The sequence below is a fragment of the Bos taurus genome, chromosome 10 (genome assembly GCF_002263795.3).
Source record: "Bos taurus isolate L1 Dominette 01449 registration number 42190680 breed Hereford chromosome 10, ARS-UCD2.0, whole genome shotgun sequence".
Taxonomy (NCBI): domain Eukaryota; kingdom Metazoa; phylum Chordata; class Mammalia; order Artiodactyla; family Bovidae; genus Bos; species Bos taurus.
The window spans coordinates 103,018,901-103,037,520 of record NC_037337.1 but is presented as its reverse complement, the minus strand read 5'-3'; the positions used below and the strand labels follow the sequence as shown (position 1 = coordinate 103,037,520).

Here is an 18,620-nt window from a genome sequence, read left to right as displayed (position 1 = left end):
AAAGACAGCTGAGCACTGAAGAATTGATTCTTTTGAACTGTGGTGTTGGAGAAGACTCTTGAGAGTCCCTTGGACTGCAAGGATATCCAACCAGTCCATCCTAAAGGAGATCAGTCCTGAATATTCATTGGAAGGACTGAAGCTGAAGCTGAAACTCCGATACTTTGGCCACCTGATGCAAAGAACTGACTCATTTGAAAAGACCCTGATGCTGGGAAAGATTGAAGGCGTGAGGAGAAGGGGACGACAGAGGATGGGATGGTTGGATGGCATCACCAACTCAATGGACATGAATTTGGGGAAACTCCAGGAGTTGGTGATAGACAGGAAGACCTGGCGTGCTGCAGTCCATGGGGTCACGAAGAGTGGGACATGACTGAGCAACTGAATTGAACTGAACTAAAGAAAGAAAAAGTTACAAAAGATGGAGGCAACAATAAGCTAATGAGAATAAATGCAGTGGAATCAAGCCATGGGAAGCTCAAGCAGGAGTGAGCACTCATTCCTGCTTTATCTTCCCCACCACTCTTATCCTGCTGTTGTAGTGACATACCTGAATTTATACAGCATTTTTTAGTTCACCCACTCCAGTATTGTCTGGGAAAGCCTATGGATAGAGGAGCCTGGTGGGCTACAGTCCATGGAGTTGCAAGAGTCAGACACGACTTTAGGGACTAAGCAGCAACAATGTAGTTCACACTCTCTGTGCATCCTCTAAATTGTGCTAAAATAACCACAGGTGACAGTTGGTAAGTTTGTATTCATGTCATTTTACTGATGAAAAACTCAAAACCATTGCGTGGTCCATAGCTGTACTAATATGGCAGGAGCCAGAATCAAACTCGGGGCACTTTCTACTATACCACATGGAAAGGTTGAAAACTAGAAGTTAATAAAGTTACATACCAGACTCATCTTTTAGTGGCAGGTTTATTGAGATATAATTCACATACCATAACATTCACCTGTCTATGGGTAGGAGTATCATTCACTTACGAGGGGTTTTTAGTATGTTCAGACTTGTACAACCATCCGCTCTGTCTAGTGTTTTCACTGTCTCACTTTTTTCACCCCAGTAGCAGTCACTCCCGACTCTGCACACACCCTCATTTCCACACACTGATCTGCTCTGTCTGTTGGCCTTTGGGGATGGCTTCTTTCACTTCGCTTGTCTTCAGAGTCCATCCCTGTAGCATATGTCAGGACTCTGAGTAGCTTTGCATTATGTGGATATAGCACATATTTTTAATCTACTCATCATCAATAGACATTCAGGTGGTTTTTCCTTTTTTGCTATTAAGAATTCTTCTACTATGAAAAGTGGTGTACTAGTTTTTGTTATCACTGTTATTTTTTCGTTTCTCCTGGTAGTAGAGTTAGCAAGTTACTTAACTTTTTGAAGAACCACCAAACTGTTTTCCCCGTGGCTGCACTATTGAACATTCCCAAAGTAAGGTAAAGGAGTTCCGATAGCTCCAGATCCACTTGTTTTGTCCAGTTTTGTTGTATCATAACCATCCTAGTGACTGTGAAGGCAACATGACGTGTTATCTCATTGTAGTTTATACTTGCGTTTTCCTAATGACTAGTGTGTTGATCAGTTTTCATGTGCTTTTTGGCCGTTTGTATTATATGTCTCTTTGGAGGAATGTCTACTTAAATCCTTTGTTCATTTTGTAATTGAGTGATTTGTCTTTATTGTTGTGTTCTAAGGGTTCTTTACATATTCTAGATACTAGACCCTTATGAGATGTCTGACCTACAGATATTTTATCCTATTCTATGGGTTTTACTTCCAGCGTTTTTGATGGTGTCCTTTGAAACATAAGTATGTAATTTTGATGAAGTTAGTTTACCTGTTTTAGGGAGTTTTGTTTTTCAGTTACTTGTGCTTTTGGTGTCATATCTTAAGTAACCAATGCCTATTCTGTGAGGTCATGAAAATTTACTTTTATAAAGTTATGAGTTTTATTGTTTTAGTTTTTTCATCTGATTCTTTGATGTATTTTGATTAATTTTTATATATGGTAAGTGGAAAGGACCCAACCTCATTCTTTTGGATGTAGATTTTCAGTGACCACTACCGTTTATTGAAAGACTTATCTTCATGTACTACAAAATATTTATTATAGAGAATTTAAGAATGGGAAAAAAAAAATTAGTCTCTTATAAATCTGTTATCCCAAAGTAATCATGTTTACTCTTGGGTTATTTCCTATAGTTATTTTTTCTAAATATTAATGTTAATAATCAGGTGCTAGCTCATTTTCTTACCTATAGATAAAAACTATTATTATTTCCATTTTACAGTTGAGGGAACATAGAGGTTAGGAATCCTAATTCAGATGTACTTGGATTGTAACTCCGTAGTGCCAGGGTTTGAACCCAAGCAGTGTGACTGCAGAGCCTCTGCCCTTAGACGTTGTGTGTCCATGTAGTAAGTTTAATTAGGATTAGGTGGTATTACAGCATTGTTTTGGCCTTAATCTCCCACAGCATACAAAGGAGTTACTTTGTTGAGACTCAGGTATAGCCTACTAAACACTCAGTTTTCATAAATGTTCCTTGTGAAAGTTGAATGTGCATTTTCCAGTTGTCACAGTGTTCTTTCATCAGAAGTAGTTAGAATTTTCATACTTGGCTCAGTTTATCTTAATCTCTTTGAGTCTTTGGGTAATTCAGCTCACTATTTCTCTTTTCAGGTAGGTCTAATCTGGTATTCAATATATCCACTGAGTATCTAGTTTCAATTTTTATTTATTTATTATTTCTAGAATTACTATTTGGTCATTATTTTTACATATGTTATTTTGAAACTTTTCAAATGTATAGAACAATTGTAAAAGTTATAAAATGAAAATCCATTTATCCCTTTTCTGTTTACCAACTGTTACCCTTTGCCACTGGAGAAGGAAATGGCAGTGCACTCTAGTGTCCTTGCCTGGAGAGTCCCGTGGACAGAGGGGCTTGCCAGGCTGCAGTCCATGGGGTCACACAGTCGGGACACTGAGTGACTGACAAAACAGTTTGCCACGGTTGTTCTGACTGTATGTTACTTACTTTTGCTGAACTATTTGAAAGTTGCAAACTTGGTAACTGTTGGCAGCCGTATTCTTCCTTAAGCACACACAGTTTAGTTCTTCCTTTCACTGTGTAGTGTGAAGTCAGGGTCTGTTTCTTGTCTCCCTCAGGGAAGTCTCTTTCTTCTTTTCTTTTCCTCCGCACATAACTTTGACCAGTACTTCCCACCCAGCCTGCCTGGCCTCGTACCCAGAACTCACCCCTTGGATTCTCAGTGTTGCCCCCAGACCAGCAGCATCACATCTTCTGGAGATTTATTAGAGATGCAGATTTTCAGGCTCCACCCCAGACTTAGGAAATCAGAATCTCTGGGGACTGGACTCAGCGGCCCACGTTTGAACAGGCTCTCCAGGTGATTTCTTCAGTGCAGTGCTTTAGCCTCAGCGTGGCAAACTTCTGTCCAGGGCCAGAGACCCCAGGCAGGTTTCTGTTATAACTACTCAGATGTGCCATTGTAGCCATTGACAGTGTGTAAGTGGATGGATGTGGCTGTGTTCCTATAAAACAAAGACAGGCAGGAACTGAATTTGGTTGGTTCATCCTATTTTTCAACCCCTGCTTCAGGCCATCAGAAATTTATTTTTAATTCTGAGGATTTTTCTCACTTTCTTTTCAGTTCAACTGAGCATTTAAAGATATAAACACACACACACACACACACACACACACACACACACACACACACACGCACCATCATTGACCCTTGAACAGCATGGATTTGAGCTGCACAGGTCCACCTGTACCGGGATTTTTTTCAGTAGTGAGTACCACAGTACTACGCAGTCCAAGGCAGGTTGAATACATGGGTGTGAAACCTCTTATTCAGGGGGAGGGCTGTAGAGTCATACATGGGTTTTCCACTGTGTAGGAGGGTCAGCGTCCCTAACCCCCTAGTTGTTCAAGGGTCAACTGTATATATAATTTTAAATCTATGATTTTTAAGTGTTCTTTATAGAACAGTTTCCTCAGATTCCTAGTTAGAAACAGAAGTCTGTATTTAGCCTGCTTTTTCAGTTTAACTTTGTATTAATCTGCTATAATATTTTAACTCAAATAGATTGTAACTTAACTGTGAGGGTGATCCCCAGGTACCTAGCTTTGAATGGTTTTAGAATTACAAAATGGGTGGGAAGATACCCTGGAGGAGCGGCGGGCGATTTACTCCAATATTCTTTTCTGGAGAATCCCATGGATTCTCCTGGTAGGCTATAGCCCATTGGGTTGCAAAGAGTTGGACGTGACTGAAGCGGCTTAGCATTCAGCACGCACAGAGCTAGAAGTGTTTTCTTTTCTAACCTCCTGTTTCTGCTGAAGCAGAGACTGTTGCTCCAAAAAGTTACAGAGACTTGCCCTAGATTACACAGTCGTCGTCAGAATCTGCACTAGAACTCAGGTACTCCTACAAGATAAAGATAGCCTTGTATCTCTGTTAGTGCATTAAATTGTAAAGTTTTAAAAAACTTGTATCCCAACTTTTTTTTCGTATTGTAATTTTTTCCCAATCTCCTCCCATTTCAGGCAGGAATAGAAAATCGTCAGCTGGACACAGTAGATTTCTTTTTAAAGAGCAAAGAAAATCTTTTGACTCCATCCTCAAAATCTTCTGTACCTGATCAGTTTGATCACTTTGCATCCCATTTATATTTAAAACGTAAGTGGAATGAAGGCTTCTACATTTGTATTTATCATTTTTCCTTTTTAATCACTTTCAAATTATTGTTATGTTTTCTGATGACTTATTTACTAGCCAGGACTCAGTCATAATGTTTTGTCTCCTTTCTGGACTCTTGAGAGCATTGTAAGAATCTGTAAATGCTCTCATTATACTTTGAATATTAATTATTCATATGCTGTACTGTGCTTTGTATTTTTAGTATGCAAGGAAGAGATGATCCTTGAAATTTAAGAGCATTTTATTCAAAAGAAAATAAAATTCATTTGTGAAATTCCCCACTCCTGCAGCTGTCTGAGGTATATAGTGACAGTGCAGCTGGCTTAGTTTTCATCCTGACTTTGCTTTTGCTACGTTACCAACTCTTTTTAAGACTTTGGCTTTCATTGTTAATAAACAGGAGCTCTGCTTTTATTCTTCAGCCAGATAGTCGTTGCAAGTCCTCTCTTTGGAGGGATAGGGTAAAAAATGTATTTTCCCATGTACATAAAGTTTTATAATTTGCTTTTTTTCCACTTGATAATGTATTACAGACATCTTCCTTGATAACAATAGGTGTACTATTTATGGTGGCACAGAATTTCATTATATGGGCTGTGCCATAGTTTCCCCAACCAAACTCCTGTTGCACATTTAGGTTGATTCTAATTTTTGCTGTTGTTGGCAATGTGCTATAAATGCTATGTGTTTGTATAATTTCACATATGTACAATTATTGGGATTAATTTCTACCAGTTTATACTCTTTTTTAGTGGAGAAAAGAGCAGCCTACCCTTTCAGTCAGGGTAATATTGGTTCTCACTTGCAGTGTGAATTGACGTTCTCTTGTTTTGAGTGCAGAGTTTGCCCTCCTCCCTCTTGAACTGCTAACTTTTTTTTATGCCGCACTTTTTTTTTTTTTTTTTTTTTTAAAGTCTGCTTAAATTTATAGAGAAAAGCCTGGTTTGTGGTGTTCAGGGGAACTCCAGTAGCAACTGTATGGTCATTACTCCCTTCTGCTGTTTGGTGGTCAGTGATTACTCTTCCCTCCACTCACACCTGCACTGCTCTGCCCTAAAAGGTGGGGATAGATCTGGAAATAAGCATAGGATTAGCTTTTCCTGCTCTTTTGGTAAAACCCATGTTTCCCATCATTCTCACACAGACGCAGTTCTAGAGGTGGGGCCGATGCTGGAATGAGCAGGCAACATTTTATTTGCAGCTGGCAAACAGAAGATTCAGGGGCCTCCATCCTTGCCTTCACCTGTATGTTTAAGAGAATGGTTTGGGAATCAGCAGATTTACATTCAAATTTGTTCTGTGCCACTCATGCTCAGATTAGCTTGGACAAGTTACTTATCCTCTTGAAACCTCAGTGTCTTCATCTGTGGAAAGAGGGATGTAATACCTACCTCTCTGGTCATTAAATGGAATAAGTGAGATAGCATTTATAAAACACCAAGTACAGTATTTAAAATAGAGTAGGTGGTCATCAAAATCCTAGTTACTAGTAATACCAGTAAATAATGACTAGTGATAAATAGAGTCCCTGAAGTTTGCAGGAAATAAGACTTCATGAAAGTTTTGTGAGCTTTTTGAGAGTAAGACATTGGTCTTTGTCTTATGTTTTAAGGTATTGGAGCATAGTATTTTTGGATAGGTTAATTTTATTGGGAGTGTCCTGGTGGTCTTCATAGTCCTTTCTTTGGTTTTTCCTCAGATGTGGAAGAGCTGACACCAGCATTGGATTTACTTTGCTCAGCAATTAGAGAAAATGATTCTGAGACCCAAAGCAAACACTTTTCAGAACAGTTACTTAACCTTACACTGTCTTTTCTTAACAAACAAATAAAGGAGCTTTTTATTCACATTGAAGGTAAGAAAGCAGGAAATAAAGGGACAATTATCCTACCCTTACGTCAGGACAGAGATGTAAGTGATCCTATTGCACGAAAGGGCGTAAGCCAGCGGAGTGCCATTTGCTAAGTTCAGTGTGTAATTGAGTGAGTGAAATGGGTTCTAATCCTGGGAAATTTGGCAGGAAGAACTAATCATTTTGAAGGGGGTTATATTAAAACATGGGGATACTTGTAAATAGGAAAAAAGATCAGATTTTTTTGTTTGATCTGAAAACACTGTTTGAATTTTGCCATTTTGTAAACTTCATTATGGTTATATAGCTCATGGTGAATTATTTCTCTCTCTCTGCTCTCACACACACACACACACACACTCATACTCTTTATGTATGAAATTGGCACATTGGTGTTTTCCATAGAGCTAGATGAACATCTACAGAAAGGAGTGGACATTTTGACCAGCTACATTGATGAACTTCGAACCTTCATGATAAAGTTTCCCTGGAAGCTAACAGATGCTATAGATGAATATGATGTAAATGAAAATGTCCCCAAAGTAAAGGAGAGCAATATATGGGAGAAACTCAGTGTTGAGGTAAATATGAGTAATAATCACTTCTTCTATTTTTCAGATTCAGAGAATCTGAGAAAATGATAGAAGAAATAGAATTTAAAATCTGTATACTTGTTGGTTCATCCATATTGTAACATGTGATAGTATTAATTTTCCTTCTTTTTTTTTGGCCACACTTGTAGCATGCAGGATCTTAGTTCCTCACCCCAGGATCAATCCTGCCCCCTTCCCACTCCCGACAGTAAAAGCTCAGAGTCTTGACCACTGAACCACCAGGGAAATCCCTAGAATCTGTATATTTGTGATTCAGAGTCTTTGGAAAGGCTTTTAGGTTTTATAGATTTTTGGATCTCTGAGTACAACTTCAAATACATGTTTACAAGTTTCATTTATTTAATTCAGAATACAGATAGGCACTTTCTTTATGCCAGATCTGCCCATTTGGATCCAGTGAGAAACACCCAACCCCAAACCCATCGTGAACTAGCACTCCTTCAATATCTAGGACATGGTACTTTGGACTTGTCCGTTCTGCCTGACGTTTGAATGAATCACATTGCTGCTGGTGATTCGATCTTAGGAAAGTTATGACATTATATAGTTGGAAGTATATTCAGTTCAATTCCTATCTCAGATTCTAGTTAAGATATTTTGCCAGTTAGATTTTCTATACTCATCAACTTGGCTTTCTTTTTATAGTAGAAGTTTATACAACCAAACTGTGATGCCCTCTTTTTGACTAGGGAGTGGAAGAATTCTTCTAATCTCTTGGAGGATGTTGGCATTGAAAAGACCAAGGCCAGAGTAGCCTAACCCCGATGGTCCACACTGATAGGGTGTGAAAGCACTGCGGTTGAGGTTGTGCCTCTCAGGGTACAAGGGCGGGGAAGCACCTGGTGTGACTGCGCTTGCTGTCTCTCAATCATTCTCTAACCAAAAATTACTTAATTTTCCTTCCACTCTCTTAGGGTTCTCTCTTCCAGTCTCCTTCACTGGTTTCATTTCTTGTTTTTCCCATTTTCAATGTGTTCCAAGGTTTCATCTATGGCCTTCTGCTCTTTTTACTCATAATCACTGATTTTTAATTTGGGGGGAGGTTACAGTCCACTTCGATGAAAGCTGTGGACTCTGTCTCCAAAAACATGCATGCCAGTGTGTGTGTGCCAATGTGTGTGTGTCCTTTCTAAAATATATGTATCTTCCAAATACATCTGTATGATTTTATCATCCTAGCTTTTAAGATCCTTCAGTGGCTCTGCATAAGTTTCAGGATAAAACCCATGTCACACACACCATGCCATTATGATGGAGATTCTACTTTTCTTTCATGTTGCATTTGCTACTCTCTTCAGCCTTTTCTCTAGTTACATTAAGTACTTTCGAGTTCTCTGAAGGCTTGATACTGTTTCTTGCCCTTATGCCTCTGCATATTAAATATTCTCTGTTTTTGGAAGTCATGTTCTTTTCTCATTAAACATATATCACACTTACTTGTCTTTAAAACTTTTACTTCATCGGTCAGCTCTACTAGGAACCCTTTTCTTTTTTATTCATTTCTCTTATTTAGATATTCCTCTTCTGAACTCTCCTCTCTAGAACCCTGGAAATACCTGTATCATCCCCCTTATCATGCAGTACTATAATCTGTGCTTTATTTGCATTTCTTCCACTAGTCTAAAAGCTCCTGGAGAGCAGAGCCTGTATTTTGGTCACTTCATATCCCCTTCCAAGCCCCAAATCTAGTAGTAGATTTTCAGTAAAATTCTCTTATTGAGGTAGTCAGTAAATACATAAGTCCCTTGTTGATAAACATATTAAGGTAATAAAAAGGAACTCAAAAGGCAGATGTTTTTCTTCCTTTTCCTAGGAAGTTATTGCCAATGCCATTTTAAACAACAAAATACCAGAGGCACAAACTTTCTTCAGGATTAACAGTCATTCTGCTCAAAGACTTGAGGAGTTGATTAGAATAGGCCTAGATTTGGTCTTTGACAGTTTGAAAAAGAACAACATGGAGGAAGCCTCTGAGCTTTTGAAGAATATGGTAAGTGGCAAAATTTGTTTGTCCGATCATAAAGTTGCTAATGAAAGAAATTCTCTTCTGTGTTTAGTACAGTGTCTGGCTGTTAGGAAAACTGCTTTGTATTCGTAGTCATGTCACAGGACTGAGAAGTGTGTGTGGCTTTTCCTGGGAAATCATGACAACAGTACTGAGAAACCTTTAGTGCCAAGACCTTTCTGGAAGAGATTCTTGGTTAGAATTTCCACCATTTGTTCTCTATTAGATTTGGTACTTTGGTTAGAAGGGGAAACGGTGTTTCTCATAAAAGGTTTCACACATTTCATAGTGTGCAGAGGACCTCATTATTTGTTGGGGGACATTCTCTATGTTCTCTCTTATGTCGCCATTGGCGCTTTCAAGTGGCGTATACCTTTGCTCAGTGCTCCATGGTTTTACTTCACTTGAGAAAGGAATGTCCTGGAGATGGGGTTCCTGGACCATGCAGATATGGTCCTCATCTGCATGGTTGAGGTCTTGCCTGTGGTAATTCTCTGGAAGTTCAGAGGGGTGAAACTGTGTCAGGTTTGTTACGTGCGTTGACGGTTGTCTTCAAGTGGATCGTAATAGCAGAGACCTGTAGTTCTGGTCCTGTGGTAGCCGGGCCTTACCTTAAATTGTTCTGTGTGCTGCCTTTGGCATTCTGGCAAATCAAATCACCTTAAGGATTTAGAGATAGTCTGCAAATATTTTGATAAATGTAGAAAATGAACATTTACAAGAGCAGGAAAGTGGTGGAATTCTAACAGGGCACATTTCTGTAATAGAGTACTTCTGTATTGAACATATATTTAGGTTCAAATAGCTCCATTACAAAATGTAAGTTTTCTTGATTTTCTGTTTATTTCAGGGCTTTAATGTAAAAGACCAGTTGCTCAAGATATGCTTCTATACAGCTGATAAAAGCGTACGGGACTTTCTGGTAGGTAAAGGTGAGACCAAGTAGTTTATGTTTTCTAGTAAATGTTGGTGAAACTTCAAAACAAATTACTTTAACATTCAGCTAATACCTAGTAAAATAAAAGTATGACAACTCCTTGTCTTTATTTAAATGAACATTTTGCGTTTGTGTTAACGGAAAATTTGTGTGAATACATACATTGCCTCAGAAATTCAAAATATAATTCTTAAGTGGCATTTAATCTCATGGAATTTGTTTTGCAAATGTTCTTGATTCTTTGTGATTTTTTTCTTTAATTGCTTTTTGTTCAAGGTTGAAATTTTTAAAGAAAAAAATTATTTTTCTGAAAAAGAGAAAAGGACTGTAGACTTTGTGCATCAAGTTGAGAAGTTTTATTCAGGACATTTACAAGAAAATATACAGATCCAGTCTTTACCCAGGTAGTCTCATTAGCCCCGTTTTTATTACATAGGAAGAACACCATAGACAAGGCTTAGTTTTTAATTGTTATCTTGGACTTCTTATGTGGAATTGAGCTCATATTCCCTATGAAAATTAAACTTGTATCATCCAGAAGGGCCTGAGGAATCCCCTGTCAGATCAATATGTACATATCAGAATATTCTAAGATAATAAATACAAAGTTAAGAGTATTGAATTCTGTGTTCCCCTAAAGAGTAGAACTTCTTGAGCAGAGAAAAAGGAATGATGCCTTTCCCTCCAAAATTTAAAAATTTCCTATCACACTTTTAGGTATTGGATAAAGGAACAAGATTTTTCCAAGCACAAGTCTGTTTTGGACTCATTCCTAAAATATGATCATAAAGATAAACTTAACAAGCAAGATCATAGGATTGTGTTAAATTGGGCTCAGTGGTGGAATCAGCCAACACAAGAATCCATCCTTCTCCCCTGGATAAATCCAGAAGGCAAGTGTGAAAGAGCCTAAAAGAATGAATGAAGATTAAATTAGGCATTGGTATTTGAATATTTTGGTGTGTCTTCATTTTCAAATTCATTTTGGGGAAAAATACTCAGTTGCTTTAGAATGCAAGTCTTTATATTGAGAGCTTTTTCTTGTCTTGAGGTTTTTGTAATGTGATTGTGAAAGAGAAAAATCATCTGGTTCATGAATATGAAATTTCAAGGCTAAGAGTTCTCTTCCTAGGTTCCATGACGTTCTTTGTTTTTCAAAATAGTCTTTGGTTTCTCTTTGTGTAAACTGAGAATCTGTATCATACCGGGGCTCTGGGGAATAACTTAACAATGGTAAACAGAGGTAGTTCATAGGGTGTCAAATTCACGTTTATTATTACAGCTGAAGTTTTTGTTTATACTAAGGAAAAGAAAAGGGAAAAAGAAGGCTGACAAGATAAATGAAACACACAGGTAATTCCCAAGCTTCATTTAACCACTGTAGTAACAGGAGGCAACATTTAGCTCTTCCTCCTGCTGACCTATCCGTTAGCAAACGAACAGCACAAAAGAGGGAACTAGGAAAGGAGCAGAGGGCCTGAGTGATTCTTCTTTTATGTTAAGTATTTGCCCAGATCATCATGTTTGCTCAATTAGTGTTGAGTTTTATGTCAGTAATCATCATTCATTGCTATTTTAAAATGAATTTTGTTCTTACTTAGGATATAACTCGTATTCTCCTGAAGGCCTCTGGAGATACCTCACAGCACGCCATGATTGGCCCAGCATTATCCTGTGGATTGGAGAATTTCAGACCCAGAGTAGTTATGCTTCACTTGAGCAGAATAAATGGCCACCTCTGACTGTTGATGTTGTTGATCAGAATACTTGTTGCAACAACTACATGAGAAATGAAATTTTAGATAAGCTGGCCAGGTATTGTAACTGTTGTTGATGTTTAGTTGCTAAGTCGTAGCCAATTCTTTGCGACCCCATGGACTGTAGGCCACCAGGCTCCTCTGTCCGTGGGATTTCCCAGGCAAGAACACTGGAGTGGGTTGCCATTTCCTTCTCCAAGGGATCTTCCTGACCCAGGGATCGAACTCACATCGCCCGCACTGGCATGGAGATTCGTAACCACTAGACCACTAGGGAGCCCTCCAGGTAGTTTTTAAAACTTAAATGTAAAATCATAATGCTTTTAGAAGATAGAGAAGGCTGTCTTCATGACCATGGAATTAGGGGGTGCTTTCTAAGAGGCTTGGTGTGGGGCAAAGGGAGACGACACTCCCTGAAACCAGGGGAGCTGCCTGGTGGGACTTGTGTCCCTCAGTGGACAGCGTTAGCCAGCCTGCTGCCACACGGCACAGAGTGCGCCAAGGCATCCCCATCCTCCCTTTTTCTCGATTCTTGTCTCCTAACGGGGATCTTCGTAGGTCAAGACAAAGCAAAGCAGAAGCCTGAGGGCACAGGACTCTTGTAGACCGTCCCACACAGGTGAGCGAGCCTCTGGGGACACACAGCAGGAGAGTAGAGCTTGGATCTGGAGGGGAAAGATGCCAGCACACAGATAGTTCACAAAAGAGGAAGCATGCATGACCAGTAAACATTTGAGAAGATGCTCCTTCTTATTTATAGTCACAGAAAGGGAAATTTATTTTACAAAAAATCTAGGGACAATGACTATCAAAGGTAGAATAGAAAAATAAAATGTGGGATAATCATACAGTGGAACAGTGAGAACTATACAAGTGAAACTTAATAATGAAAACATGCTACAGCTGTAGTATCAACATGATAAATCACACAATGTTAAGTGGGAGAAACAAGGCAACAGCGTGTCCAGGATGTTCCATTCATATATGTCACGTTTGAAATAGCCAGAACCAAATATTATTAATATTTCAGGCTACACACGTGGGTAGTAAAACCATGTTGGTGAATGAAAGTAGGGAAACAGTTATCATGATAATCCGGATAGTGGTTACCTCTGCGGCAGAAAAGCTCGTGTGAAAGGGGAGGAGCACTCCAAGGACTTCCAGGTACAGCGTCCTATAATGTAGGTGGTGGCTATGTGGTGTTTCTCTAAACTGCACATAATACTTCCTTTTTGTACTCTTTTAATGGTACGTATGGACTTCTCTGGTGTCTCAGATGGTAAAGAATCTGCCTGAATGCAAGAGATCCAGGTTCGCTCCCTGGGTCAGGAAGATCCCCTGGAGAAGGGAATGACTACCCATTCCAGTATTCTTGCCTGGAGAATTCCATGGACAGAGGAGCCTGGCAGGCTACAGTCCATGGGGTCACAAAGAGTCAGACACGACTGAGCGACTAAAACTTTGCCTTTCATGATGTATTAACAGTAAACTTACAGAGATATTTAAATGCAAATTTCTGTTCTTTAATAGTTGGTCTGTTTAAGTTACTCTTTATTATGCTTTTAATCTCTTAATGATTTTGTCTGTATATTTTGGTGAATTCCTCAGTGTATAAAGCATCTAGCTTCAAGAGCCACAGTGGGTTGTACAGTTCTAGTCAAAAACAAACGGGAGTAATTTAGTTTAGGTTTCTGAAATATTTAAGATAATTGGAGACTGTCATTACTACCTTAAAATACTATAGTGGTGCAGAAACCTTTATTGGAAACTAGCAAAAGACATGTTTCAGAACATATTTATGGGGTAAGAATTGGCAGTCTTATTTGTAAATACTAGTTTTTAACTAGTTGAGATTACTTAGCAATGGAGGTGGTCTGGTCTGCTCTGAATGTAGCAACTTTTTAACTTGCCATGTTTTATTTAAACCTTCCCAATAGGAATGGAATTTTTCTTACATCTGAGTTAGAAGACTTTGAACTCTTCCTTGTCAGACTAAACCGTGTTGGGGGTGTCATGCAGGATGCCCTCGCTGTTCAGAACTATAGGTCCACAGAAGGATGGGGTTTCCACTCGCACTTCATTCTCTATTGTTTGGAACACAGTCTACAGTATCTTCTTTATGTCTATCTTGACCATTACAAGTGAGTACTAAGAACGAAGCCTTCATGTTCCCTCTTTCCATATTACGTCTGAATATGACTTTTAGGAAAATACTAAGCATTCATGTGAGCAATACTGATCTTTTTGAAGTAGTTCCCCCCACTCTAACATTTGGTAACATCTTTTAGTTTATACTCCATTCAACTAAATGCTTATCGTGTGTTTTTTAGATGTTAATTATGTAATTCAATATTAACCTTTTAAATAATTAGATATATATTATTTATTAACATTTACTAATTTATTAATATTTATTAATTTATTAATATTTAATGCTTTAAGAGTTTAAAGGAGGGAAGATTCTAAAGGTTAACTTGGACTTTCATACCAAACAAATGCTAAGAACTTTGACTTTATAGCCACTGCAAGGTATCTTCAGTTCAGTTCAGTTCAGTCTCTCATTCGTCTCCGACTCTTCGCGACCCCATGAATCACAGCACGCCAGGCCTCCCTGTCCATCACCAACTCCCAGAGTTCACTCAGACTCACGTCCATTGAGTCAGTGATGCCATCCAGCCATCTCATCCTCTGTCGTCCCCTTCTCCTCCTGCCCCCAATCCCTCCCAGCATCAGAGTCTTTTTCCAGGGAGTCAACTCTTCGCATGAGGTGGCCAAAGTACTGGAGTTTCAGCTTCAGCATCATTCCCTCCAAAGAAATCCCAGGGTTGATCTCCTTCAGAATGGACTGGCTGGATCTCCTTGCAGTCCAAGGGACTCTCAAGAGTCTTCTGCAACACCACAGTTCAAAAGCGTCAGTTCTTCGGTGCTCAGCCTTCTTCACAGTCCAACTCTCACATCCATACATGACTACTGGAAAAACCATAGCCTTGACTAGACGGACCTTTGTTGGCAAAGTAATGTCTCTGCTTTTCAATATGCTATCTTGGTCATAACTTTCCTTCCAAGGAGTAAGCGTCTTTTAATTTCATGGCTGCAGTCACCATCTGCAGTCATTTTGGAGCCCCGAAAAATAAAGTCTGACACTGTTTCCACTGTTTCCACATCTATTTCCCATGAAGTGTTGGGACCGGATGCCATGATCTTCGTTTTCTGAATGTTGAGCTTTAAGCCAACTTTTTCACTCTCCTCTTTGACTTTCATCAAGAGGCTTTTTAGTTCCTCTTCACTTTCTGCCATAAGGGTGGTGTCATCTGCATATCTGAGGTTATTGATATTTCTCCCGGCAATCTTGATTCCAGCTTGTGCTTCCTCCAGCCCAGCGTTTCTCATGATGTACTCTGCATATAAGTTAAATAAGCAGGGTGACAATATACAGCCTTGGTATACTCCTCCTATTTGGAGCCAGTCTGCTGTTCCATGTCCAGTTCTAACTATTGCTTCCTGACCTGCATACAGATTTCTCAAGAGGCAGGCAGGTCAGGTGGTCTGGTATTCCCATCTCTTTCAGAATTTTCCACAGTTTATTGTGCTCCACATCTTAGACATGCTCTAAAGTTTATATTTAGATAGTCAGACATCAGTATATATACTTACCTAAGATCAACTGGTGGAATTGTATCTGTGGCCAGTGTTATTTGCTGTTGGGTCAGTAATAATAATAGTGGTAGCTCAGATGGTAAAGCATCTGGCTACAATGCAGGAGACCCAGGTTCAGTCCCTGAGTTGGGAACATGTCCTGGAGAAGGAAATGGCAAACCACTCCAGTATTCTTGCCTGGAAAATCCCATGGAAGGAGGAGCCTAGTAGGTTACAGCCCATGGGGTCGCAGAGTCGGACACGACTGAGCAACTTACGACTTGTGACCGTGAGTGAGCACTTAGACAGTGTATCTGGTACTGTTCTTAATGCTTTATGTGCATCATCTCGTTTAATCTTCAGAAACTCCCTGAGGTGGTTATTCACACCTCCATTTCACAGATGACGAAACGGGCTTTGAGAGGGACCCAGTGCCTTGTTTAAGGTGCACAGCTAGTAAATGGTAAAGTTAGATTTAGTTATATTTGATTCCAGAACCCACATTCATCTGCGAATGAGAACATTTTTATTTATTTTATGTAGTATAGGCTAGGAATTCAAGCAAAGGATGTATTTCTTGTTCATATCATTAAGGCTTACTTGAACACAGAAATATTTCCCCCAAAACTACTGGCAAGTGAGGGTTTAAAAGCCATATTTTCAGAGGCCCTGTTATGACCCTTAACTGCTTAGTCTCATCTTCTCTTGTAGTTATATAAAAATTTCCAAAAAATCTCTTAAGCTTGAGAAAGATCTTAAAGCACAAAGGTATTCTGATAATCTTACACAGAGTTGGTAAAATTTCGTCATTGTAGGAAACACTTTAAGTGATATTATCTCTGTCTCTAAAATTTTCTTTATTCCCAGATCATATGTAAGGCATATGAAAAACATACTATAAGACTGGGAGTATTCAGTGTTTACTTTTTTAAGTGCAAAGTTCTTTTTTTTTTTTTAATGCTAGATATTACCTGAGCAAACATGGTTGTAATTGTCTGTCTTACCCTTTATGTTAATCAGATATTTTGTGTGTTTGTTTTATATACAGACTTAGTCCTCCAAATTGTCCTTTTTTGGGAAAAAAAGAATTACATGAAGCTCACCCTTGGTTTGAATTTTTAGTTCAGTGTCGACAAGTTTCCAGTAATTTAACAGGTATGGGTGTCCTATGTTAAAACAGAAATTGCTTTAGATAAATAACCAGTCTTTTAAATGGAATTTAAGTTGTAAACTCTTTAAATAAGTCATATAACTGTAGACAAATATTTGACCATAATCTAGACTCAGGCTTTATTTAAGAAGTAGATAGGTGATATGTGGTATCTGACTCCTGTTTTAATTTGCATTTTTATTGCTAATGAATTATATATTTTTATGTGTCAAGCATTTATATTTTCTGCTTTGTAAAATAGTTATTCTGTCCATTTATCTGTTAGAATCAGTATTTTGGGCTTTCGTATGAGCTCTTTGTTGAAGACATTAATTGTTAGGTTGTTGTTTTTGTTTATTTTTCCCCTTGTTCATTACTACCTTTCAGTTTTCCTTGTTTCCATTCCCCGAATAGAAGTTTTTATTTTTATGTAGACATCTATTTTTCTTTCCCTTTGTAATCTGATTTCCTATTGCTTTTACGTTTGGAAAGTCCTTACTGTGGGTAGAGCTAAAAATTCATTTTCTTTCTTAGAATTATATAATTCTTATGTGTGTTTGAGTCACTGAGTCATGTCCTACTCTTTGCATCCCCATGGATTGTAGCCCTCCAGGCTCCTCTGTTTATGGAATTCTCCAGGCAAGAATACTGGAGTGGGTTACCATTTCCTTTTCCAAAGGATCTTCCTAACTCAGGGATTGAACCCAGGTCTCACACATTGCAGGCGGATTCTCTATCATCTGAGCCACCAGGGAAGCCCATATAATTCTTAGTTTAGTATTTCTCTCTCAAGGAGAAAAATGTACTTTCTTATTTTTCAGATCCCAGACTGATCTTCCAGGCTAGCCTTGCAAATGCTCAGATACTGATTCCCAGCAACCAGGCCAGTGTCAGCAGTATGCTATTGGAAGGACATACCCTCCTAGCCCTTGCTACCACAATGTATGCCCCTGGGGGCGTCAGCCAGGTATGGACAGCACTTTTACATGTTATAGCAATATAGGACTGATTATAAGTTTAGCAGAAATACTGTGGATCTTCTAGATCTCAGTTGATTTAAAATGTAACCACGTACCAGTATTTCATTAAAGAGTATAAAACAACAGTGAATTTTTAAGCTTTATGTCATATCCTCTTAAGTTGAAAGGAGATCAATACAGTCAGCCCTCCACATCCAGGGGTTTTGCATCCACAGGTATGGAGGGGGCGACTGTACTACAGCATTTTATTTGAAGGACTTGCTGCTGCTGCTAAGTCACTTCAGTCGTGTCCGACTCTGTGCGGCCCCATAGATGGCGGCCCACCAGGCTCCCCCGTCCCTGGGATTCTCCAGGCAGGAACACTGGAGTGGTTCGCCATTTCCTGAGGTCCTCACATTTTGGTTATCTGTAAGGGTCTTGAAACAAATCCCCTGTGGATACAAGGGGCAACTGAATGTTGTGTAGAGATTTTTTTCCCCCTTTATTTGCTCTCTGATAGCCCAGGTTTGTTTTTAGGATGGAATCAAGATCTAATTGCTCCTTGGAGTAAGTATACTTTGAATCTGTGGCTTGGGAATTATTCTCTATTATTTGACCTCTTTGAGAGCTAAAAAGGAAATCATAATTTTTAGCTACCCTTAGAAACTTTTTTGAGGAACCCAGTGAAAATTTGCCCATCTCTGCAGTTTTGAAAGTGTAGCATGGCTGGTTAGAGGGAACTTAAGGATGCTGCTGCTGCTGCTGAGTCGCTTCAGTCGTGTCCGACTCTGCGACCCCAGAGACGGCAGCCCTCCAGGCTCCCCCGTCCCTGGGATGCTAGCTTAATTTAATTCCACCTGTTTTAGATGTTGCAGTATATCTTAACTTCATGGTTACTTACTCCTCTGTTTTTAATCACTGTTAGAAGTTAGCCATAGAATAACTTGAGACCTGAGA

General features: G+C 39.1%; 1 protein-coding gene across 3 annotated transcripts in view; it reads left to right on the top strand.

Annotated features, from left to right (window-relative positions):
* Positions 1 to 18,620, top strand: part of SPG11 (SPG11 vesicle trafficking associated, spatacsin) — a 76,770-nt gene that overhangs the window by 13,768 nt on the left and 44,382 nt on the right. For all 3 annotated transcript variants that reach the window (XM_002691092.6, XM_059890978.1, XM_059890977.1), the window contains exons 8-18: positions 4,600 to 4,732; positions 6,453 to 6,608; positions 7,011 to 7,186; positions 9,033 to 9,209; positions 10,075 to 10,146; positions 10,438 to 10,565; positions 10,879 to 11,054; positions 11,763 to 11,976; positions 13,856 to 14,059; positions 16,603 to 16,709; positions 17,526 to 17,671. In XM_002691092.6, coding sequence (XP_002691138.3) covers positions 4,600 to 4,732; positions 6,453 to 6,608; positions 7,011 to 7,186; positions 9,033 to 9,209; positions 10,075 to 10,146; positions 10,438 to 10,565; positions 10,879 to 11,054; positions 11,763 to 11,976; positions 13,856 to 14,059; positions 16,603 to 16,709; positions 17,526 to 17,671 — 1,689 coding nt within the window. The remainder of the gene's footprint in view (positions 1 to 4,599; positions 4,733 to 6,452; positions 6,609 to 7,010; positions 7,187 to 9,032; positions 9,210 to 10,074; positions 10,147 to 10,437; positions 10,566 to 10,878; positions 11,055 to 11,762; positions 11,977 to 13,855; positions 14,060 to 16,602; positions 16,710 to 17,525; positions 17,672 to 18,620) is intronic.